Below are 26484 nucleotides of genomic sequence, written 5' to 3' on the forward strand. Positions count from 1 at the left end.
CTATGGGGCTGCAAATTGGTACGCTGATCATCCACCCTCCAATCATCAAACATAGCAAAATGCAGCCCTCTAGCCTCAGTAGTTTTCATTTTATTTAAGGTTACAGTTAACCATGATCGTGCGTCTGGCAGCGCTATAGGACAAGCCACCACCGACCCGTGGCTGAAATTTTCATGGGATGCGGCTCTTACAGCATTAATCACTGTGCAGAAAACTCGATTGCACCGAAGATACTTTGGGTGTTGGAGTCAGCTGCCGTAGGCTCAGCTGCTGCAGCTGCAGTCTCCCAGTTTCTAAGTAATATATTGCATAAGTGCAGTATCGTTGGCGTTTCTGAGTTCTCTTGTTTGTGAAGCTCTCATATGAGAATAGTGTTGGTAATTAAAGTAACCTTTAATTTTCACTGATACATTTGACGGATCACAAGAACATTGTTGAATGCTGAAGATATTTCTATTGGATGCCAGGAAACAGTTTTCATAAGTTGGAAATATTTAAAATATTTTCATTAGATCTTGCTCTTCATCTTCGATATGAAATGCTAACTATTAGCGTCTTAATCTGTGAAAATTTATTTTTTCTCTCTGTGTTGTTTTGATGACTGAGAACACAGGTGTCATCTCATACGTTTTGTAATTTTCAGTTCATAAACTTTGTATTTCTGAGAGAAGTGCATATTATTATTATTATTATTCTAGCCAGGGTTGCTGTTTTTAATGCGTCTCTTCCAGCTTTCTCTGTGTTGTGTGCTCCCCTCGTCTATTCCTTTGCCTCTCATACCTTCTGCGTGTAGTCTTTTGATCTACTCTCAGGCGTGTCTTGGGCGTGTCCCTAGCACTTCCATTTCCATAATCACCTCTTTGACATGTTGCCTATCATCAACCCTTCGCATCAGATGCCCAGACCATTTCAATCTCGATGAGGAGGGGGGGATAATTAGCGGCATGCTACAAGAGATCGTGGAAATGGAAGAGCTAGAAACATGCACTAGAGAAGGGTCTATGTCTATGAGAAGATGGAGTGATTGCATTAAAAAGACGAGAAAAAACAGTCTAATGAAGGAGATGGGATAGACAGTTTGAAAAGGCTCATAAAAACAGCGACCCCAAGTAGGGATGTAGATAAGTACTACTATTATTACTACTGTAACATTCGGTGGATATTATATTGCTTGTTGAGGGTTCACAAACCTTTCGGTGGATATTATATTACTTGCTAAGGGTTCACAGATTCCTCTGATTTTTAGTTACTGAAGACCCCTTACATAATGTGGGAAACTATTTTTTTGTTTGAATGCTCCGATTTGTAATATTTTTCCTCAAGATTATTAATTTTTCCTTTGTACGTTTACTTTCAATTCAGATTTTTTGGTGGTCACTCTTAGCTTGTAGAATGGGCCTAGCATAATGTTTTTGCCCACATTCAGCACATTTTGGTATGTAATGGTGCCCTAATTAGGGTTGCTTGATCTAGAGACAGGCCATCTTTGGTTGCTGTTCATTTTGTGGCATGGTTTTAAGTATTTGGAGAAAGTTCTGCCAACTGAATTATCCATGTGGCACTTCAGTGGAGCAGCTTCATTTTCCTTTCTACATACGGCATATATTTAGATTTTAACGTTATATTTTCCAAGGCCAATGTATACTATTGTCTTGCCTGGTTCTTTGCCTTAGCAAACACTATGGTGTCTTACCTATTATGTTTAGCTAATCAATTTTGGCAATCTTTTTGTAGTTTTCTAACCAGTGTTGTCATGCTTTCAACCATTCACTCATTGTCTTTTCTGTTAAATGGACGTTCCTTCGAAAGGCACTGATAGTAGCTAATTTTTTAGCCTTGGAGATATCACCTCTAAATCAACTTCCAATCAGGCACCTTCACCATTTTCCATTCAAAACATGTCCAGTGGGTTCCATCTATTTTTACATTAACATACAAATCTTGACTAAAAGACAATACCAAGTCATTGTTGTTGAAAGAGTAAGAGGAAATTCAAAAGAGGATTCACTCAAATAAAATTTATTGATAGCGTTATAATTCACTTTCATGTGTTAATACATCTGTTACTTTATGGCATCAAACAAGTGCATAATACTATTCCCCCAATTTATAAAATTGATAATCAGTTGTATAAAAACATTAAATAAACAATATTCATTTGTTAACCAGACCACTACAAAAGTTTACAAACAAATATGTACGAAATTAAATAAACACCACCATTCAAACCCTTCATAACCAATTGATCCTGCAACTACACATCCTGAATATCTATTTAACATGGTAAATAAACCCAGTTAACAAAAAAATCTTGAAGGTTGCATCACTTTAATATGAACGACCAAACAGTGTATAATACTGTGGCTTGGCACTGCATGATGGATGAATACAAGAAAGACCTTTGACATCACCAGGCTGAACAAAAGGTATGCAAAGACCTTTGGCTCCCATTGCAGGAGCCCCTGGTTCAGCTGCCTCTTCACGTGCAGAGTCTTTCTTGATGGCATCCTCACAAGCTTCCTGGCCACAGAAAGGAGCCAACATAATATTACCCTGATCAAGATTATCAGTAAACTCCTTCCATGCCTTTACTACAACCTTATGTTTCTCTAGATCAGTGCGTGCATTTGCCAACATGCTGTCATGGATAACATTTAAAAGGGCTGGTATCTCAGTTGCAGCATTCTTTTGAGCCAAAGCTTGCTTTTCTCCACTATCCCTCCTAACTGCAAACACCTGTCCTGCAGCTACTTCACGAGGACCAAGTTCAAGTCTCAGAGGAACACCTTTCAATTCCCAATGATTGAATTTCCAAGCAGGTGTCACGTTATCTCGAAGATCACTACGTGCTCGGACTCCACAAGCTTTAAGCTCTTCTGTTAATTTACTACAAGCATTATAAATATCTGCTCTCTCTTGCTCTGTTGTTTTTACAGTAATTCCTACAGGTATAACTACTGCCTGGATTGTAGCAACACGTGGAGGTAACACCAAGCCCTTGTTGTCACCATGTACCATGACCATAACTCCAATGGTTCTAGTAGTTAGGCCCCAACTATTCTGGTAGCAGTACTGCTTTTGTTGGGTTTCTGGGTCTTCAAATATAATTTCAAACATCTTGGAGAAATTCTGCCCAAGGTGGTGAGAGGTTGCACCCTGAATTCCTCGACCACTTGCAGAGATAAAAGCCTCCACTGTTGTTGTATAGTCACCACCAGCAAATTTTTCTTTCTCAGTCTTTCTTCCCTTGACTACGGGAACAGCTAGAAGATTTTCATAGACCTGTTCATAGAATTCAAGAATCTGGTATACTTCTTCTTCTGCCTCTGGTTTATTGGCAAAGGTTGAGTGACCCTCCTGCCACAAGAATTCACGAGTTCTCAGGAAAGGTGTTGGCTGCTTGAATTCCCATCGTACAACATTATTCCACTGATTCAATTTCAGAGGCAAATCCCTATGAGACTGAACCCACTTAGCAACTGCTGGATACATTACAGTTTCTGAAGTAGGACGAATAGCAACAGGTTCAGCCATGTCACTTGAACCAGACTTTGTAACCCAAGCAACTTCAGGTGAAAAATCAGCAATGTGGGTCTTTTCTTTCTCTAAGGCCTCACGAGCAACAAATATTGGGAAATAAGCATTTTCAACACCTAAACTTTTTATCTTCTTGTCTAAAAATTCCCTGATAAATTCCCAAATGAAGTAAGACCACGGTCTCAGAATATAGCAACCAGAAACATTGTAGTACTCAATCATTTCAGCTTTAGTGATAACCTGTGAATACCAATCAGCCAGATTCTCTTCCTTTTTAGCTTCTAGTCCCAGCCTAGTTTGCTTCTTAGCACCACCCTCATCCTGTTTTGCTTCCCCCTTTGTAGGGGATTTCTCCTTCGATTTCTTATCTCTCCCTTTAGAGGTTGTTTTATTAGCCGCATTGCCTGCTGTGGCTGTAACTGAAGTTCCAGCCGGAACACTCGCAGATTCTGAAAATTGTGACACATCAATATCTGGTTTCCATTCCACATTAGTACAATCCTTGAACTCCTTTTTCAAAGCAAGAAGAACATCTACTGCTTGTTTAATTATCTCTTTATCAGCTTTACTTGCTTTGAGACTTCTAACCTCATCCCCTTGATTCTTGATTTTATTATGGATATCCAAAGGAGAAGTTCCAGCTACTGATCTTGCACCTTGTTTTGATGACTCGCACAATGGAGTGATGTCAATATCTGGTTTCCAATCAACATTTGTTGCATCTTTAAACTGTTTTTTAAGGTCTAGAAGGACATCTACAGCTTTCTTCACAATATCTTTATCAGCACTGCTGGTTTTCAATGCTCTTACTTCATCACCTTGTTTCTTGATCTTATTATGAATTTCTTGTACTAGGTTTCCAGTGGCCACTCCTCCAACTGCACTAGATGCAGCAGGGGACTGCTGTGAATTTGTAAACTGTGAAATATCAATATCAGGTTTCCATTCTACATTTGTTACAGCTTTAAACTGCTTCTTCAACTCTAACAGGATGTCAACTTGTTGTTTCACAGTGTCTTTATCTGCCTTATTGCTCTTGAGGTCTCTCACTTTATTTCCTTGCACCTTAATTTTTGAATGAATATCTTCAACCTTACTTCCACTTGTTGTAGAAACCGTTTCAACTGACACATTTGATGCAGGGAGCACTACATCAGGTTTCCACTCAATTCCTGTTGCTGTTTGGAAGTCCTTTTTAAGTTGCTTCAATACCTCTACCTCAGCCATTACAACATTTTTGTCTGCTTTATCATTCTTCAGCTGGCGGATTTTGTCACCTTGTACCTTTATTTTATCTAGCAAATCTTGTCCTGCATTACTAGATCCTACAATAGGCTTAGCTTCATCCTGAGGGCTTTTTTCAGCCTTCTTACCTTGGGCACTCTTTGCTTTTTCCTTATCACTCATACCAGCTAACTTCTTAACAGAGCTGCTTGTGGGACTTTCCTTTTGATGTCCATCAGGAATAGAGAATAAAATGATGGGTTTTTCCTTACATGTGCTAAGCCCAACAGGCTTGTAAGCTTCATCTACACGGAAATAACCCTTCCTTTGCAGCTGGATAATGTCTCCTTCAGCCAGAGTTTGCAGTTGTGTATCTCCTACCATTTTTACTTCAGCCCTAGTATTATGACCAATAAAATCTTTGAAATTTTCATCCTTGCCTAAAACACCTTTGTTGATAAGATTGTCAAAGTAGACACATATAACTGGGGTAAAGGGGGCATTAGTAGTGTCAGCAAGCCAGGTAATTTTCAAAGTTTTCTTAAAATCAGTATTGTCTAAATTAGGTTCTGCATCAACAGATTCTATTTTACCATTAACTTTGTTGATTTTCTTGATCATAATATTACCCCAGTTAATGAAAGTAGCATTTTCACCTTCCTTCAAATCTGCAGCATCAACTGCCTCAATGAAGACACGTGGTGCACGCCAGACAACCTTTTCTCCAATTGATGGGTCTTTAGGATGTTTTTGGGCAGTTGTTGCTTCTTCCTTGGCACCAACTATGCAAACAGGGATTAGGTCACCTTCGAGTGCTGTGAAACGTGGTGCTATACGATCAATGACTTTCTTATTAAATGCCCAGATTTTATCCCATTCCATGTTAACAACTGAACGTGATGATCCTTGAGCGACAATAAAATCTTTCAGTCCTTCTACTGTCATGCCACGTCGCAGAATTCCTCTAACTGTTGGAAACCTAGGGTCATCCCATCCATCCACAAGTCCCTCGTCTACAAACCATGTCAGTTTACGCTTTGACAACACTGTGTTATTCATATTCAGCCTGGAATATTCATAAATGTGTAATGTTCTTAGACCCATTTTCTCAATGAACCAGTAGTACTGATCATCTCGATCATGATATTCAGTAGTTCTCAAGGCATGGGTCACACCCTCTATGCTATCAACTATTGGGCATGCAAAATCATATGTGGGATAAACCTTATATTTTGTTCCTGTTCTCACATGTGGCTCATCCTTGCAGCGGTATATAGTAGGATCCCTCATACAGCCATTGTCACTCTTCATATCTATCTTGGCACGAACACAGCATGTTTGCCCAAAAGCTGTCCCTGCCTTCATCTCTTCCCACATTGAGAGGTTCTTTTCTACTGTGTTGTGATAATTCTTACCCTCTTTCCTTTCTTCACGCTCCTTCTTCATGCTTTCTGCATCAGTATCATCACAATAGGCAAAACCTTGCCTAATGAGCTGCTCACACTTCTCCAGCATGAGATCAAAATGGTCAGATGTATGAGTAAAGATGTCAGGCTTTACCTCCAGGAGCTTCAGATCTTCCAAAATTACCTTCTCAAATTCAAGATTCTCTTTGGCAGGATTTGTATCATCAAATCGCATAACCAATCTACCCTGAAATGACGCAAAAAAAAAAAAAAGCTAAATTTTTTAACATCAAATCGCATAACCAACCTATCCTGAAATGATGCAAAAAAACAGCTAACAATTTTTTAAATTCATAGAAGAATGGTTTTATATAAAATTTTGTTTCACATATAAAAACCAATGTCGTAGCCTTGACGTTTGGTTCAAAGTTTTGACTCCTGTAAATACCTGTCCACAAAAGATATAATATTCTAAGTGGTGAGAAAAAACCTGGCTGTTTTTTTCAATAAATTCTGAGGTGCATCCTGCTTAAGAGGATCATAAGAGAGACACTCTGAAACTGCAGAGGACAAAAGTAAGGTCCCATCTGGGAGGAGAAAGTTGCTAAGGTACATACTGATTCTTGTCTAAATTACAATATGCAACCTTACTTCTGGTGAGATCAAAGATAATAACACAGTTCTACTGCTCTTTGTGGTAGACACACATCAAGTGCTCCTAGTTATTAATACTATGAGCATTAAGTCTAAAAGGCCATTAATTGACCAAAAAAGATACAAAGACTCAGATAGTGAAGAGAGAATAGGTCAAAAGCAAGATGGAAGAAAGGGAGCACATATAAATGTAAAGACAAAAATAAGTGGGTGCAACTACAGACAAAGTAAATTATAAACACCCTTCAGTAATGCCTAGCACATATGGGAAATGAAACCGATCTCTTATGATCAGAATCCTTAAAAATTACGACAAGGAACAACTCTTCAACCTTACTTAGTGCTAACACCCAATAATAAAAGCTACCTTACACAAATTTTCCAGCCTCTTTATTACCAATACTAAATTTATTGGTACTTCAGAATGAATTATTCCAAGAAACAGTAAAATATCTCACAGATAACTATCTCGTCCTACATAGCATGCAATACTTGTCTATGGATTATCTACAAAATCTCAGCCCCGTAGGGGGGTGGTGCTGTCAGTGCGCCGCATCACTGAAGTTTTCTTAAGGGAGGAAAGGTGGGAAACATAGCCATTTGGAAACTAAAAGGCTGACTGTAATCTCTTCCTATAGTACAATCAGAATCACATGAAAATGCAATTCAGGGATTATTCTGGTAAGATTCAATGTTCCTGCCTGTATCACAAATATTAAAAAAAATGGTAATTCTAAGTACGATACCAAAATGTTGCAACGCTTAAGCTTAGTTGAGACATAGAGTGCTTAGTGCTCCAAAGACTTAGAACACAGAGAGGTTACTTTTCTCTTTTTTTGTTGCTTTTTTACTTCTACTGCAGTCATGCTTTTGGTAGCTTCCAAGAAAACCATAATAAAAATCATTTTATGAAACTCCAAACAGTTCTTATTCAATTAAATTACAGCATCATCATGCACACATATTCGTCTCTCTTCAGTGAATTTCTTTGTCCCTATGCAGTAGTTTGTGCATGATTTCCTGCATCACTTAATTTTTAAAATCCAACATAAATAATTCATGACCAAAACAAAGCTTCTGATGATTGAAAAGGGAGTAAAGAAAAAAGTACAATCAAGAAAGTGGCCATGTTGTTGACATGGGAAAGGCATGGGGATCAACTCTATACTTACACAGGGTGTAATAGGTGGTGTCACAAATGGTGGACAAAATAGCAAAATTCACATACAGTAATAGATTTTCTATGCCAAAATTGCATTATAAAAGTAAATGGAGAAGAGAGGGCAGTTGAGAACCCTGTTGCAATAGATGGACAGGTCTTCAGTTACAAAAAGCACTAACTATGAAGCACAAACTGGGAGAGCATTTAGAAAGAGAGTAGCTGTAGCATGGATGAAACTGAGGGAAAGAGCTAGGTAAATAAAACGTCAATACTCAAAATAATTTGCATATTTCCTATATGTACATACCAGGCGAGTTTCAAATAGGCCATAACCTTGTTGAAAGTTGGTCCAGTCACTGAAGCTTGGTAACAAGACAATTAACTAGTAGCAAGGAAGTGAGAAGGTGGGGGGACTGACCCAATCACAACGTAAACATCACTATTTTCTCCTTCAGCAACATGGACAAATGCAGGGAGGGTTACAGGTGGTATTCTGATAAAAAGAATTTAGGTAGGTTTGTATACCGTATCTGGGAAAAATGGAAATTACCTTAAAAATCTGCAACTTGTTCCAAAGAGAATATAAACTTCTGTCTTTTGAATGGAGACACTTCTTGGTAGGAGATATTGTAGAGAAAATATGACTGGTGTTGATCTCCCACCAAAATAGATCAACATCCTAGTTAGGTATGTGATCAGAGGAAGGATGTCTTCTGTAACAACCTGTGCATCCTGGTAGAGTCCTGTCCCAGAGTATAGTTTATTTGTCGTCACAGTCTGGAAAATTAAAACTCCAGATTTCTGGTGTGGGAAGGGAAAAGCAGCATGGAAGACAGCATATCATGCTGTCCCAAGATAAGCACCACTAGTTCCACTCCCCGTAAAAGTAACCAAGGGCTTGAGGATAACATTCCTCAGAGAGCGATGCAAAGGTGATTTGGTACTACCAAACATTTGACCTCAGCACCTGTGACAATATCCTCCTTGCCAGATATCTTGTACACCTATTTTACAATCACCCAAAGTCAGAATGAGGTGTTCTTGGATCCTCCCTTCCTTGTGCCCACTTGTACAGACAGTATTGTAAACTTGGCCTGGACAACATCTCACCTTGGGCCCCATCTACAACCTCAAAGGCGTAAGTTTGGAAAAGGCCCATATCTCTTGTCACGGACAGATGGGCTTTGAGTTTTTGCCATGAACTTATGAACAAGAGGAACAAGCATGATCCACAACCTTACAAATGTTACATGAAGCAGGAAAGAGGAAATACCTGAAGACACTGATTATATCGTCTTTACCTTTCTCCTCCTTGAGCCAAATCTTTCCCACCAGTAAGGAGACCAAGAGGTGTACTGTGAAAAAGTCCAAGACAATGAACACTCTTGGCCTCTGTATGCTGAACACAAAAATTGATGGTAAAACTTGGCAAAAAATAAAAATAAACACCCTTTTTCACTATAAGCTAATCTTTGACACAAACTTACCTTAAATTTCTCTTGATAGTACTGGTTGAGAAGGGCTGCTTTAGCATGACCAATGTGTAGGTAGCCACTTGCCTCAGGAGGAAAACGCACCACAACTTCACCCATCTTAGCGCCGGGAAGCTCAACAAATTTTCCACCTTCTTCCAACTTTTTACCTCCACTAGCAGATTTTTCTGGTGAATCTCTTGATTTAACAGATGGTTTAAGCATGGAACGAACATCTCCAGGAAGAGCAGACAAAATATCAGCAACCTAAAAAAATTATACATTACTGCATTATTTTACTTCAACTATGAGTCTCTTATGAAAAAATAATCATCATCAACTCCAACGATCTGCACCGCAAAGGGTCTCTGTGAAATTCTGCTACTAATGTCTGTCCTATGCTTTATCTTCCCTGAATCTCACCTCATCTCTAACCTCCCTTCCTAGAGCCCATCTGATATCACCTTCTATTCTCTCCGAAATCATCATCTCAAAAACAACATACTTATTGTATCACTTGGAACTTTATCATACCATCTGACTCCTGATATTTTTTAAAACAAAATTTTTTATATACAGGCAGTCCCCGTTTACGACGGGGTTCCGTTTTACGCCATGGTCAGAACCGAAAATCGTCGAAAATCGTAAAAATCATTTTTGGGTGCATTGAAAACGATGTAAACTGCATTTTTATCATTTTTCATCAAAACCTTCATCTGATTATTCTCCGTTTTGATATATTTTAAACTTTTCTGATAATTAAAATCGTTGTTATACGTATACACCCGTCAAAACCGAACTGCCTGTACACGAATCATGGTATGACAATGAAACTGAAAAAAAACAATACAGATCATACTACACTTATGTATAATGTTACTTTCATGTGCAATTTCAATCTTTTTGCTTTATAAGATCTATTTTTATCAAAAATTTTTATGATGATCTTAAAAAATAATCTGATTTAAAACTTCAAAATAAATCTGACAGAAAAGTTTCAAAATATTTTACTGGACAGGATTTATCTTCAAGAACTACTACAAAGTAAGTGAAAACATACACTGGCATACTAAACTAATTTTGTAATCCAGTACCATTCATGAAGGCTATTTATTTTCACTATTTGTAATACTAGTAGTATTAATATGAAACAGTTTATTCAGCTCACTAAGTTAAACCTAAGCCCTTTAGGGCTAGTCTGAAGTTTCTGTTATCAACAAATATGATGTATTTTGTTAAATTACAACTGAAAAGGTAAAACTGAAACTGAGGAATTTTCAAACAAACTTTTCTTCAGAAATTTTTTCTCCAAACTTGATATTCAGTAATGGCTGAAAAATCTATCATATAAAATATTATTACTTGTAAGAACGAGTTTGCATTGCAGCATTCCGGGATTGGATCGAATGGATTTTCACAAATTACACAAGTCACAACAATTTTATACGTATAACGAATTCAAAGACACAATAACATTACTGTACTTCAATATGGTATCCTTATTCTATTTGGAATTGAAACCATCCAAATGCAACATTTGGGTGAAATTTCTAATTCAATTAATATCATTCACTGTTCTACAAAAGGATGCCATTTAGTAGTTCAACTAGATCACTGATCCAGTTTATTTAGCTCTCACAGGGCTGACTAGTGACATTACTAAGGCTGAAAGGATTTATATATGGTAAAGAACCACTGACCAAACCAGATATAGTTGACCCAGTTTAGTTGTAATTTCCCTTGATGCCTATTTGTGCAGTGATTCAACATATCTCAACACTGATATTTAGTTAGTTATAAACGAGTTGTTTAACCAGACCTCTGAACTCTTTTTAGGGTTCTTCTCGGGCTGGAAAACACTGGTATCAGCTCCATATTATTTGTGGAAGGAAAACCGAACTAGGTGAACAAAAAGTGATTGTTAGAAAAATTGAAGGGCTTCCTAGTGTTCTACTGTCCTACGATGTTTAGAGGTATCTGCATAATACTCTGACAGATAATACAAATGTGCAAAGATATGCTCAGCACATAACCCAACCTTGGATAGGCCATTGTCGGTCCCAAACTCTTCTAACAATTTTGTAATAGTAGGAAAGCAGTTCTCATATATGCTAGTTTTTTGCACAATCCATAAATAAGACAATTACACTTGGAATAATATAATCAAAATAGATGAGATCACAAAAATTAAATTTACATAATAATGCATGGGACACAAAGATATCAGTTGTTCTATACTGTATGAAGATACAAAAACTGGAAGCACAAGCAAGCCATAAATAAACTGCTTGATAGAAAGACCCTTCATAGAGATATGAGGAATATATACAAAAATTAGTAGAAACCCCTTATTCCCTTCACTCATCACACTCCTAAAAAGCAAACCCAGCTATTTCTTACAAATAACTTACATAATAGTAGTTACAATCACTTAAGGAAATTGGGTAACAGATCAATTACTTCATTTAACATTTGCCTTTGGTATTTGAATATGGATAACTGTGAATTTCTTACTATTGTTCTAGATGAGGCTGTAATTTTGCCAGATTCAATATTTAAATTAGCTCAATAATGATTAAGAAGCATGGGGAAAAGTTGATGACAAAACATAGCAAAAAAGGCTGAAATCAGATTTTGTTGTAAAATAGTCTATCCAATACAAGGATAAGGATTGCATCAAAACAACCTGGAAACAGAAGAGACTGCTAAGCTATGAGCTGATAGAAAGGGAGATGAGGTGCCAGACAGTAAAAATAAATAAAAACATGAAACTCAGACATACTATCAAGGAGAGGTATGCAGAAAATGGTGCAATACAGAATCATACATGCAGTCCAACAGGAGGCGGTATGCAATGGTAGCATAAGCAAGTAATGTGACATTAGAAAGCTGTCAAGATAGATATGGAGGTATAATTATGGCTACTACAAGGCAACTGAAGAAAATAGATGACAGCCTTCATACCAGCGGAGTACAGATAGGAAAGAGGACACAGATAACTATGAGGAGAGGAGAAGACAAGGGAAGCCAAGCAGAGGGTGGGAGGTGCAAAGAAGGAATGTTCCTGCCATGCAAGTTGTCCAAACTTTCTAATAATTTAACAGTTTGGCTCATCTTTTAACTCAGTTTCAGGACCTTTCTTCTGTCTGATATCTTTATGAAACATAATACTGTACTCTATTCTTTCCTCCTGAGGACTGGAATCCTACTAATATTCACAAAGATGAATTTATTTGCTATGAATCATTAATACTCTCCTTTATCACTGTTTTGGGTTTAAACTGCTTCAGACTTCTCTTGAAGCAGTCACTTTTTAAACTTAGAAAATCATATTCATTCGTTGGGGTATCAACCTGATAATTTACTATTATTTACATGAGCCCTCACTAAGAACATAAAAGGGCAATTATCCTACTGAAACAGCAGCTGCTAATTTCGATTTCCTTTCCCTCTCCAACTGGTTTTCTATTGATACTATTTTGCTTTCTATTCCATTCCAAATGATCCCATCTTCTTTCTAGGTGGCTGTCAATCATAATACAATATCACATACATTAAAGAGAGCAATGTTTCTTTCCTTTTGATACAACAGTGAAGTTTCCATATATTTTCCTCTGACACCTGTAGCCTTCCTTCCTTTCACAAGGAATGTCCATCACTTCTCCCAAGGTTCGATTCCTTGTGTTACCCTTTGTCTCCTCTCATGTCTGCGCCTAGAAAAGAGCACATAACTGCCTGTCCCACACACCTTCAACACATTAAAATGACAAACAATTCTTTAAAAGAGTAAAACAAAGCAGCCATTTAGCTTACCTGAGTTTCCATAAAATTGTACCAGCGTAAAGCATGTGAAGGGGCTTTATTGCTGCTTAATAGAGCATGCCATGCTGCATTCCCTATTGTAAAGGAAAAATAAAGCTTTAGTAATATCAAAATCTGATTCATATATATATATCTAATGTTCCATGAAGCATAATAAGATGAAATCTGACTTTGGCAAAACACGTTCAGGTAACAGATTTCTATGCAGCAGTAACTCAATGAAGTTTACACTATCAAAATCATACATTTTTACATTAAATTTCTGCCTTCCAAAATTTTCTTCAATATCTGAGCATGCATTGCACATGAATTTGTAATTCTACTTCAACTGTAATATAACCTCAACTTAATCTAAACTTATCTTATTAATGATTCTATTTAATTTTAAATCAAAATTAAAATCTGTAACATTCAACAAATAACAATTACTAGCCATCATACTTACGGTAGAGAGCAGCAAACACTTCATAGTCAGCAACTGTCACACTGCTGCCCACTAATACAGTTGAAGGGGCTAAAGCTTTATTCAACTGACCAAGTGTTGCTCCCAAGTCTCCTCCACAAGTCAAAGGACCTGAAGCCACTGACAACCAATGATCAACCTACCAAAAGAAATTCTGTCTGAGATCTGCAATATTATACTTTTACATACTAAATGTCTAAAAATATAAAATCAAAGGAGTACTAAAAACCCTGTGTGCCTTATACTCAAGCAAAGATTTTTTTCTCTCTACACCCTTGATGAAATCTTGCCAAAAGTGTCTATTCTGTAACAGGCCATACATACTTAGTTATGGCTTTATGAGCTTTCTTGGGCAAAGAATGTTTTATCCTTAAAGCACTAATGTCACTTCAAATGAAATTTCCCTTTTAAAACGGGTTTACATTAAATTATGCATTTATAGCAAAACAATATGTAAATTTCTCACTAAACTACTTAATAACAAAACACTACCAGTAACCAGCATCCATGACACCATATAATACCTAATCAATTAACCAACCCTCCCTACTGGTGGCAGATTTTGGTTTTCATTAGAATTATGCAGCCTCATTAAAACCTTACACAAGTGTACACAAAATCAAGAATTTCAACAGCAAAAAACCTTTCAGATTCTATATCACAATTTTCATGGACATAAACACCATATTCTTTTTTAACACGTAAAAGATTCCTTCATCATATAACTAAAGAGAGAGTATCTAGACAATCAAAAGACTACTCCAGAATAGGAAGAGAGGGAAAAAGAGGGAGATACCTAGCCTTGCAAATGACTAGTGTGTAAGTCACCCATTTTTTTTCAATACACAAGTCACTGTTTACTGCAGGGCATTATTCATTTTCACTTTTTTACAGATAACATTCACAGTACTCAAAATGAGTAAAGCATTATGAAACAAATGTAACAACGTCATAGTATATTAGCAAAGATGTTATAACAGAAACATCTGGAAAATTTTCTCCAAGCTACAAAAATTTTTTTTTTTTTGGGATTGATTCAATGTTAAACTAGCGAACTTCCTTAAATCTACCATTGGTTAACATTAATTTAATGAAGTTTACATAAACACTGAACTACTGTAAAAGCACCTGTTTTTCAGTTGTATGCAGCCACTGGGGCAACTCCATATCCCTCCCTTCAATTTGGCTAACTGACTGGAGCATGTCACTATTGTGACTCATGTTAATCACACGAACCACAGTGATTTTTGGCTCATACTAGAATTGCACACAGCCATGCAGTAAATGAAATAAAATGCATGGAATATGACCTATTCATGATAGGGTTGAAAACTTTTTTTCTCTACCACAGTAATTATCAAATAAGTACATAATTTACGAAAAAGCATTATGAACACATGGTGCACTGTCCCGAAGTTACAGGCTTATTGAATTGCCTGACATAGGATTGAATATCTCTTCATCAATCATCGCTTGTTTTACAAACAGAAACAATGCAATAAACTCAAATTCTTCCTAGCAATGTAAAACAGGGCAACTAGACAAAGAAAGCTACTTGTTTTGCAAAGGATGACAGCCTCCATGGCTCATATACATAAATGTCTGTCTATCTGAATCTAAATTTCATTATCTATTGATGAGCACTACAATACACATTGAATTTTTATCTTAATATAAAAATCACTGTACAATCAACTTAATCTATGTTACAAAGAGACTATCATTTAAGAATACAATTTAAAGCTATGGAAAAACCAAACATTTCATGTCCATCCAGGATTACCAGCAAAGTTAACATTATATACCTTGATCATTTTTGCATTCAACAGTGTTGAGACAAAGTTTGATGGGCATAATGGAATGATACTGTACCATAAAAGATCTTGAACCTATCAAAAGAATTTAAGCTAAAATTTTCATGTCCATCCAGGATCAGCAATGAGCTCTTTATTTTTTAGTGTACAGTAATAATGGAAGGCCTTGAACCTGATTCTAATAGAATCTCAGAAAGATGTATGCAATTTTTAAGAAGAAAGTATGAAAAAATGAAAATGAATAATAATAATAAACAACAAGAATATGGTGGCCAGAAAGGCAGGTGAGCAACCATAATGACACTGGCATGGTGCAGAATAGAATATAGAATTTAGGCCAAACGGCAAGTGCTGGAACCATGAGGTCATTCAGCTCTCATTCAGCACTGAAATGGAAACTGACTGTAAAAGGTTTGAAAGGTGTAACAGGAGGAAAACCTCACAGTTGCACTATGAATCAACTGTTAGAAAAGGGTGGAAAATAAAAGAGAATATGAACAGAGGTACAGTAGAAGGAATGAAAGGGGTTGCAGCTAGGGGCTGAAGGGACACTGCAAAGAACCCCAAGTTATGCCTGAAGTGTACAGCATGAGGTGCATTGATGGTACTACCCCCCTACAAGGTTGGTATGATGTAGTAATTAATGTAATGGATGGTGTCACATAATCAGGATTGCTCTGCTTATACGGAGTACAATTTTGGTGCCTGTATATATGAGAGGAGCTAAAAGTGAAAGGGCACATCCAGGAGGAGATACTGTATATAATAAAATGGAACAACAACTGCCTGGATGAAGTCAAAAAGGAATCCAGAATTACAATTACAAAAGTATTCTATTCTTAAACAAGGGAAAAATTTATGACACGTAAGACTGTGCTTCAGTTAACAGAGGTCCTGGGAATCACCAAAGATGAAAAATCTGATAGCTTATCAATATGAAATACATATTCATGACTTGAATGCATTGGGGAGACCATATCACAAAGGGAGAAGCAGCAGAAAACTGTTTTGTTCAGTGGTTGGGAAAGAGAGATACAGTAAGTGATAAGGGTGAAAAAATTAAATAATCATCAGCTGTAAACATTTAAGTGGCACAGTTAAAACAATAGATATACAGCACAAGGAATCATAGAAAAACTGTTTCCATAATAAAATACAGCTTTCAATACAAACCCAATTAATCAAATGGTATCTAACACTGCACACGCCCAGCCCACTTCAAAATGAAGAAAGCTATTAAAAATGAATTATAAGAATGAAAATTGACAACAAAGTGGCAAAAATAAAAGCACAACCAGCATATCCTAAGAAGAGAATAAACATCACTCTGTCAAGGTGCACTGAAGTATGCAGAGTGAGGCTGTGTGTTATTAGTGGGTCTGGCAAGTGCAGTAGGGGCCTCCTGGTCTTAAGTGAACAAATTGGAATGGAATGGAATGGAATGGAATGGAATGTACATTGAACGCAACATGTAATTCATGGGAGACTGGTACTCATGCAGGCAGTCACAAAAATACAGCAAAAGATATAAGAAAATGGAAAGAATGAGACATCCAATTATGGTGAAGCTGTAAGTGTAGGCCTGAAAACAATGAGGCTTTTACTTTCTCTGAACACTGGAAATGCTTACTGTATATTTTTCTACAAACCTCAGTCCTCTGAAGAATATGAGATGGGTAGAGGTCCAGAGAAGGGTTAACTCGTGCCACGTGCCGTGATATGCCGTGAGAGGATGTAACACTAAAGGTCTCACTAAGGGCTAAACTTGTATCTTTACCCCATTCAACTGGGATTCCAGCCTTGGCACACACAATGGCAGCACCTGAAAATAAAATGTGTGGTAAGTACAATACATACTAGTGTTTCAGTTGTATTAGCATCTGTCCACTTCTAACTGACATGATGAAAAAAGCATTGTTATTGTTTGGGTTTAAATAAACAGAACCACTTGCTCAATTTTAGTAGGGTCCAGACTTGGTGTCGGACTGAATGGCAACTCCCAAAAATATTCACGAAGACAAATAAAAAACAAAAATTGTAGCCACTTCAACTTCACACATTGGAAATGCTGAAAACTGATAAGAAAATATATTATGTGCTCCAACAACTCATATCACACACATTCTTCAAAAACTAGAGTTCAAAGTACCCCGATACAAAAAATTAACATGCCAAGAAATCAGCTTGAGAAGACTTATCTTGTGTTGCCAAAAGTTTCACCAGATTATGGTATAAACTGTAATAAAGGAACTTTTCCATATGAGCATGATACAATGGTGATTTACCTCTGCATAAATCCTAACTTATCAAAAGTTTCTGGTGTGAATAGCAGCAATGCAACCTTAATTTCAATTAAAAATCCTCCATGCTATTTTCATTTTCAGTTTGCGCATTAGAATTCAGCAGTAACCCACTAAAAAATGGGTTTTTAGATGGGACATGCTAATGCAATATTAGTCATTCAATCATGTTTAGTCCTACACTTCTACCTATCCAGGCACATGCTACCTTACACTGATATGACAACACTGTCCTCCTTCCCAAAACTTCTAAATTTAAATATCACTTACTAATCCTCCTCCATTCCCTAATTATGACCAAACCATCACAGAACAGGTTTATCCATTTTTCACCTTAGCTATTCTACTCTTTTTACTACATCTTTGGTGTATTTCAACCCTTCTTACTCTTCATATACTATTCAAGCAATTCATTTCAACAATTTCCATTATTTTTCTCTAACTTGAATTCAACATTTACAAAAGAGAATTAGCTCAACAATCCATTTAGCCTATACAGTCTAATGTTGATTTCCAAGATCATACCTTATTTTCAAAATCTTTTGCAATGGCATCTCTTGCCTCAACTATTACGTGATTTACTTATGCTTTTATTCTACCAAAATCCATTACCTTCTATAAACTGTACCTGTAGGAATCAACCACACTAATCTTCCATCACCCATATTAACACTCATTAATCCACCTTCTATGATAATCTACTTCATTACACTGCTCTTAATATTCAATTTCGATTTTCTGTCCTTGCACACACTAAAACTTTTATCTGCAGTTTCTTTTCACACTGTCACCTGCACATAACAAATACAGTACTTTTTTCAGAGAAAAATCACTTTAGTTACAACACTGTACCTACATAACTTTCCTTTCCCTGACTTTTCTCCATTCATACAAATATCAAGCAGCCAAGGAGACACTATAAACCCTTGTCTGTGATCCACTTTTATACCAAACCAGTCCCTCTCCCATCTTTATACTCTTTCATAATTAATACTGCCTTTGGCAATTGCACCATAAGTTTCTCCTTTATTCTAAAATTTCCTCACTCAACTGTTTTATAAACACATTCCAATCTGCTCTTCCACTAGTAAGCCATCTATTACGTCTTGCTTTCTTGACAAAATTTTTATTATGATATAAAAAAATATTCTCTTGATAAACAGTGTACTAAGAAGTGTTACATACAGTTACCTTTATTATATAAATGGTCATTCACAAAATCACAACCATACTGTAACATTTTGCTTACAATCCCATCATTACCTCGTCTTTTCAAGCTGAAACCCACTGATTACCATCCTTATAGTCTTAACCGTGAATTTCCAAGCATTCTAAAATTACATACTGATATCTGTTTTTCTACATACATTACTGTGATGCCAGTTGTAATATCCACAAATCAATTAATCTACATACACTACTCTAAAATAGACTTGCTCAATTAACTATCAATATATTCATTTTCCTCCAATACAACTTATTTCTCTCTAAAATGCCTTCAGAGATTTACCTTTCAATTATTACATCCCAATTTTATAACTAACTTTGTCCATGCCTTCACTCACCCTCTTGTGCATATGTACATAAAAGATTTCCTCTTCTGTCATACAAATGCATCTAAAAAAAAAATCTCATTTCCTTCACCAAACTCTGATTTCATTATCCCACCTAGGAATGGAGTGTAGAATTTTGGCCAAAGGCAAGGCACTGGGACCTATGAGGTCATTCAGCACTAAAAAGAAAACTGAGATTATGTAGAAAGGTTTTCAACGTGTAACAGGAGGAAAACTTCACAGCTGCACTATGAAGCAATTGTTAGGAGAGGGTGAAAATAAGATGGAAGAGAATATGATAGGAAGTACCTACAGGTCGAAGGGATGCTGCAAAGAACCTGTACGTACAGGTCAAAGGGATGCTGCAAAGAACCTTAAGTAATGCCTACAGTCAACTACATGAGGTGCACTGATGACACTAACCCCCATGGGGATTATCCCACTTAGGCTATACCTATACCAATCCATACTAAGTGACCTATTTTTCAATTTTGCACACTCCCAAACTCAACACCAGCTCATTCATTTCCCCACTTATTACATTACCTAGCCACAGCTATATATATAAGCCCACAACTTTCCACCTGAAACTACCTAATATCCTAATTTGTTTCAGACAGACAACGATAAGGTGCACCTTCAGGCAACCTTCTTCTAATCAAAACTTTATCAACTGGCTCTTCCATCTGTGTAATACTTTGAAATTTTCCTCAAGTTTCCCCATACTAGGTACACTGGTACCTCAATCCTTCAACTATCTGGATTAACAGAGCCAGGGCCTGTCAGCTAATGGTGAAATCTGGATAAGGGAAGTAAAAAGATGTAGGGGTGTCCAAGGCAACTCCATGGCCTTCCTCACCTAACCTTGTCAATACCACATAACTATAAATACTCAATATGCTTACAAACTACACCTACCACACTTTAAACTTGAAACTTTATGAAAAAGGCAAATACAGTATCTACCTTTTTTTCCCTATAATTGCAATTAAATACTTTGAAAGAAATATTTAACCCTTCCTTTTTCTCTTTGTAAACGACACAATTCAGTAGCTAGGTAGCCTACCTATGTTTACCCATAGCCTACCAAGGTTTTATGACCATTAATGTATTTTTATACAGCAACTTTCTTATCAGTTGTTACCATATTGTATTACCCTTCATGAAATACAAACTGTGCATGTGTGAACTATTGACCTAGGATAATTGTTACACTCACAGTATCCATCTGCAGAAGTCAAATAGGCTGTTACAGAAGTGTTTAAGATAAAGGTACAGTAGTGGTAATGAAACTGATATTAACTTGCTGAATTGATTTATACTGTTTTACTTTCATGTTATATTATCATCCCACTCACCCCATCTCTTACCTTTGGTTACCTTGTAACCAGGTTTTCAATGAACAGTGCCAGCTCACACTTATGGATACTCCTATATGAAAGAAAATGGTTTGTATTTCCACAGGAACAAACGTGGATGTATTCTAACATCCCCCATGATACTTTTGTAAGTTGTGATTCTGGTTAAGGTAAGGTTATTTCAAAGTTTTCAAAGACACACAATACACTAGGTAAATATGGGTCTGGTGATCTAAAGTTAGATCTGGGTAGGTCTCATTGGGTTACGTCACAACCCTATTCATTTTAATTTACATTACTTTTGGTTAGGTTAGGTAGAGGGTGTCCAAGGGAAAGGAGGCAAAACCCCTGGCCAGGTAAGCACCACATGGACTAGGCTAGGTGACGTTAGGTCACAGTCCTAGGTTAGATTATAGGCTAGGGAGATCCAGGAGGGCTTCATCACCCAAGCTAGGAAAGGATCTGACACCCTAGGTTAGGTCAAGTTAAATACAGCCATGTATCTAACACTTGTTCTGCATTTTCCACCCCAAAAAACCCTGCTTTGCCACCATTCTCCCTCACAATTTTAGTCAATATGAATGTCAGATACATTCAAAGCAAACATTAAAACACAGGAAAATAATATTTTCAAATCTAAAATGCAACTATGGCTTAAAGTAAAAATTTCCCAACCAAAGTATGCATTCAAATGCAATTTCTTCAAGATTTAACCATCATTTCACACTTTGTTTCTTTGATTTACCCTACACAACCAATATCAGGATAAGGTGGGGAATCCAGGGGGTTAATTCCCCATTCAGTAAGATAACACTATGTTAGGTATACTGCATCCCTATATTTTGGGTCATTCTACAAAATGCGACGTTTCAAGGCACTGTCACTAACAGGTTCTGCATTAAAGGATTAAATGTAATATTGGTAAAACTTGAAAACTACTAACCACACCCTTCTAGGTTTGGCAACTTCCAGTTTACATGCTAAAAGGGAATCATGTTTAGTGGCCTACCAGCCCCTTGGGGTTGTACATAAAACATAAAACAATGACAGTAAATACCATAAACATAAACAAAAGACAAAACATAAACAAAACCATGGACAAAAGGCGGTAAATATTCCAGTCAGTGACTGGCGGGAACAATGCCATGGCAGTAATTTCAAGTTTTACCCTAATATTTACCACGATAGGCTACAATGTAATGGTGCAACCCTGAAAACAAGCTATCAAAATAAATTTTTTTAGCTAAATATACAGCTTAAGGCAAAGGGAGATGGGAGGATTAACCCACGAGCATAGGGATGGCCTCCTATGTTAGGTTACGAAAGGGAAGGTAAAGATGAAACTTTGTAACCACACTCAACCTTATTTGCAAAGTTCAGGCTAATGAGGGCCTTAGTGTGTATATGTGCATGGGGGAGGGGGGAGGATGGAACGGGATTAGGACCTGATGTCTTAGCTTAGGTTGGGGTACAAATACTAGCCAACTGTACAATGGGAATTGGTCTTCTGGTAGTTTCACATTAAGTCAGCCTTGTGCTGGCATAAGCTCCAGTTCTAAGGCTAACCATGACTACCAGTAGGCTGCCTAGTCTGATTGCCATGTGCATATTTTTTTACCATACTAAATAATTTTCCTTTTTCTGCGTGACAGTGTGGATGACAGTGTGGATGCATGAAAAAAACCTCTGAATGTCAGCATTACAAAAACCTCTGAGTTCCGTCACCATTAGAGAGGTCCTGATACCCATAACATCCAAACAAACAGTTAACTGTACATAATACTTTGATCCCGAGGAGGGGTCTCAAGATTTCCCAAAGGTGTTTTGGATTTTTCCTGATGATAAGGTAGTAAAAGAACCTAAAAATACCAACCTAACAAACTAAACTGGCAAACGGCCTAAATAACTGTATTGTCTTAATACTCCTTATTTTTCCCTGCTATTAGACATTTGCTACAAGGTTATGTATTGAGAAGAAATTTTGGATGTGACTTGACAAATATAAATTATAAAGCGGGAGGTGGCTGTTCAAACAATAACCGAGCTGGTACGCCATGTCTTATGGCTTAAATTTCATATGGTCTAGAGTTGTGACGGCCTAACAGGTTCACGGCCGAAAATAATACAGCCTAATCTTCCCGAACTCTCACAGAGAGAAAGAGAGCCTTCAGCAGAGTGGGACCCCCCCTAGGGAAAGGGAGAATAAGCAGTAACAGACAGCCAGCCTACTAGGCTAGTAACCTAACTGAACACATGACCCACTGGACTAGCCATGGCTATATTCGCCACTTGCTGTTCGTCTTCTGTCACTCGAATCTTGCTTTCCCAACTCATAAGTCCTGATTGACCTAGGTCGACCGCCCGCCCCCTCCCACGACATAATTACTAGGGTTTACATCATCTACTGAAGTTGGGATTGAATAAACAAGCGGGTGTGATTTGCATGAAGAATGACGATACAATACTCTACACAAAAGACACTTGACAGACAGACAGAAAGACAAACAGAAAAGCAGACAGAAAGCAACAAGAAGCTATGAATCACAGGGCGTGTGGGACCGGAAAGGTTCGGTTTGGGCTAAGCTGGTCTCGATGGGCATACGGTCCACCAGCCTCCATCGACATGGCAATCTCGCCAGAAATGACTAAAATAAACAATACACAAAGGCCACCAATATATTGCTTACCAAGTGGTGGGTCCGTCTTCGATCCGATTACTTTCATTTTTTACCCGAATCTAGTGTGCAAGCGGTACCACACACGTACCACCACTTTCCCGAGATGAAAGTGGACCTTGTTACGGAATTGACAGACCGCAAGTTCTCATTATAGAAAACGGTGCTTCGACCGGAAACTACGGTAGAGTGACATGGCACCGATCTAACTGGTTGCTACACCTGACAAACACATGGTGACACCGTGGGCTGCCATCTTGCCACTCTCAATCTGAAAACCTTAAGAATTTGAACCGAGTTGTCTTCATATTCACTGCTAGTCGTCAGTACTATCTTTTTGCAGTAGATATGTGGATAATATCTATATACAGTAATAATTTTGGTAGGTAAACACAAAAATTCTTACCGATGCATACGAAACGTGCAGATACATACACACGCTGGACTTCACGTGGTGCATAATTGACAGTTGCGCTGTAGGTATTATTTAAGGTTATTTATAGCGTCCTTTCAGCCCCTTTCATCCCTGTTACTGTACCTCTGTTCGTAGCCTCTTCTACCTAACTTTCCACCCTCTCCTAACAATTGTTTCATAGTGCAAGGGTTGGGTTTTCCTCCTGTTTCACTCTTAAAACCCTTCTACTCTGAATTTTCTTTTCAGCTCTTGGCGCCTGGCCTTTGGCGCAAATTTTATATTCCACTCCATTCCATTCCATAATTGACAGTTGAAAGCTACAAAATGAGCTACATTTCTTTGTCAAACAGTTTCTCATTATCAATTGTAAGAAATGTACTACTGTCACCATTTGGCGTACATTGTTATTTTATTGTGTTGTCAAAAGGCGAGATTTAAGTAACAGACAATTAATTAAACTATATCGCAAATCTACAAAACGCACTGAATTCATAGACGAGAATACATAAATTTGAGTTGTAAATGCATTGCTGTGTCCATTTTATGCTTGAGTATATTATTACACCTACTCTTATTTCCTTTGTTACTTATTTGCCTGCAAATTCTTGCCTTGGTTATTGCATAATGTGTAATTTCTCTTTCATGCCCTTTTTTTAAGTCGTGCTTAATTATTGATCAAAACTCTAAATCCGCTGGAACCGTCTGCTGTGAATTCTTGCTGTTTCTTAAAACTATAGATAAGATTACTGCAATATATGAGGTAATATAATGTTTAAATACTAGTGCAAAAGGATTCTTTCGTCCGCTTGTCTCAGCATGAATTTGACGGCATGTTTAAGGCTTCAAGTAATTATGAAAAGCTACGCTGATAACTGAAATACATTTGTTTTATATAGTAAAAAATGTTAGGAAATAAATTAAATAAACTCAGAGAATTATTATCTTTTCTTTCTTCCTGTAAAACTTATTAACGCAGCAGAAAATCTACGGCAGCTAAAAGCTACATACAACACTGATCAGCTCAAGCTAGTTGGGGATCAGTTGTCTTTGTCTCATATTGTTGACTCGGTAGAGGATTTTTATTTCTTGTTTCCTCTGGGAGTTGCTAATGCGGTAACATTTCATATTCGTTTAAACTTATAACTCAGGAATGCGGAAGAAACTGAAGAGAAATTCAGAAATCGGATGTCATGAATCAGACAACTGGAAGAATTTGAGGTCGTTAATCAAAACATAGTATGTAAACTGCTATATTTACAAGAGTGGATGAAACGGCAAAATAACTGAGCTTGGGAGAATATGTCATACTTGTGGACAAAGTTGGTATATCCATTTATAATGTGAATTAAAGGACAGAAATACTAAGAAATGAATGTTATATCGATATTATAGACATTTAACTCGAATTACTGAGAGTACTGCATGAGGCTTCATTGTCATACGAGGGGTAAGATGGTTGCTCCGTATGAGCATCACGTACTTGCATAGAGTGGGGAGAAACAGTGACCAATCTACTCATATTTAGAAGTCAGGTCTCGGTGTGTGTTAACTAAATCGTCGTTCTCTCTCTGCCTGTCCCTAATAAAGTCACTAAAGGAAACAATAGAAATTCTACTAAACAAATTCTATTATATAAAATATAGGAACCCATCATCCTATCTAGGCTTACGGTAAGTGACGTAATCGATGGTTCAATTGCTGATGCAATGAGACATCAGTTTGAAGATATGTATTACCAAGAAATATTTTAGGGACAACTTACGAGCCACTTATAATGTGTAACAGTGATGGTTATATGTGCAGAAAAATATTATTAAATTATATTAACTCGTCGGTCTTGCTGTTCATGTATCGCTGGTGACTTGTATGTTTTTGTTCTTTTGTAGGCCTACTTATGTTTAAATGCTTAGTTGAATTTTATTAGTTATATATTTACCTTGGCGCTTGAATTTTTTTACTGAGCTATTATTTTTCTATTCGCATTTACTTAATTTCCTTGAATAGAATTAATCACTTCACCTTTTATTTTTTCACTGAGGCGTGTGTATGTATGTATGTATGCATGTATGTGTGCGTGTGTGTAATAGAAACGACTGTAACAAAAACGTCAGTTAAGATTATACGTAATAGGCAAAAGAGACAGAATATTAAAATGAAGTCTGCAATGTCTAATAACTGTCGCACTGACACTTTTCCAGATTGTCTTCTTCCAATCTGGTCTACGGTAGACGTGTCCGGAGGCTTCTTTGGTTTCAGCTTGGAATCTAAATTCCATGGGAACAATTTTACAAATTCTTCTTTAAACAGTTCTTTATGTGCGGCAAGGAGATTAATTCAGATTGTTTAGTTTTCTTGATTTTATTTATCCCCTTGTCAGATTATAATTTCCACCTGTGTTATTTCTGTACGTGATGGAAACCAAGGCTGACTGTCTGAGGGAGGTAACACTAAAAAATTCAAAGTCCCAAAATGAGACTTCGTTTCAGTTCGCTATGTGGTGCAACACAAGCACAAACATTACAAAGTTTTCACCACGCAGTCTGTCTCTATCCCTCTGCAACTAATTTCTCACTGGCTTCAACTTCCAAAGCTCCCAGCCTCCCCTATATATGAGATTCTGATCTGGAGT

The 26484-nt window shown here is 37.1% G+C and overlaps 1 protein-coding gene across 1 annotated transcript; it reads right to left on the reverse strand.

Annotated features, from left to right (window-relative positions):
• Positions 1–2003: 2003 nt before the first annotated feature.
• Positions 2004–23634, reverse strand: GluProRS (Glutamyl-prolyl-tRNA synthetase). The gene is made up of 6 exons (XM_067092953.1): positions 23453–23634; positions 17204–17376; positions 13723–13879; positions 13269–13351; positions 9471–9722; positions 2004–6414 (listed from the first exon to the last, which is right to left on the reverse strand). The coding sequence occupies exons 1-6, from the start codon at positions 23487–23489 to the stop codon at positions 2329–2331; spliced, it is 4788 nt and encodes a 1595-aa protein (XP_066949054.1). The 5' UTR covers positions 23490–23634; the 3' UTR covers positions 2004–2328.
• Between the last annotated feature and the right edge of the window lie 2850 nt (positions 23635–26484).

Source organism: Macrobrachium rosenbergii, chromosome 49 (genome assembly GCF_040412425.1).
Source record: "Macrobrachium rosenbergii isolate ZJJX-2024 chromosome 49, ASM4041242v1, whole genome shotgun sequence".
Classification (NCBI taxonomy): domain Eukaryota; kingdom Metazoa; phylum Arthropoda; class Malacostraca; order Decapoda; family Palaemonidae; genus Macrobrachium; species Macrobrachium rosenbergii.

Excerpts from the sequence above, each read along its gene's own strand:
- GluProRS (XM_067092953.1), bottom strand. The coding sequence starts at position 23,489 with ATGAAAGTAATCGGATCGAAGACGGACCCACCACTTG. Across the intron at positions 17,377-23,452 it reads GAAGACGGACCCACCACTTG|GTGCTGCCATTGTGTGTGCC; the intron begins GTAAGCAATATA and ends TTTTATTTTCAG. Across the intron at positions 13,352-13,722 it reads AGTGTTTGCTGCTCTCTACC|GGAATGCAGCATGGCATGCT; the intron begins GTAAGTATGATG and ends CCTTTACAATAG.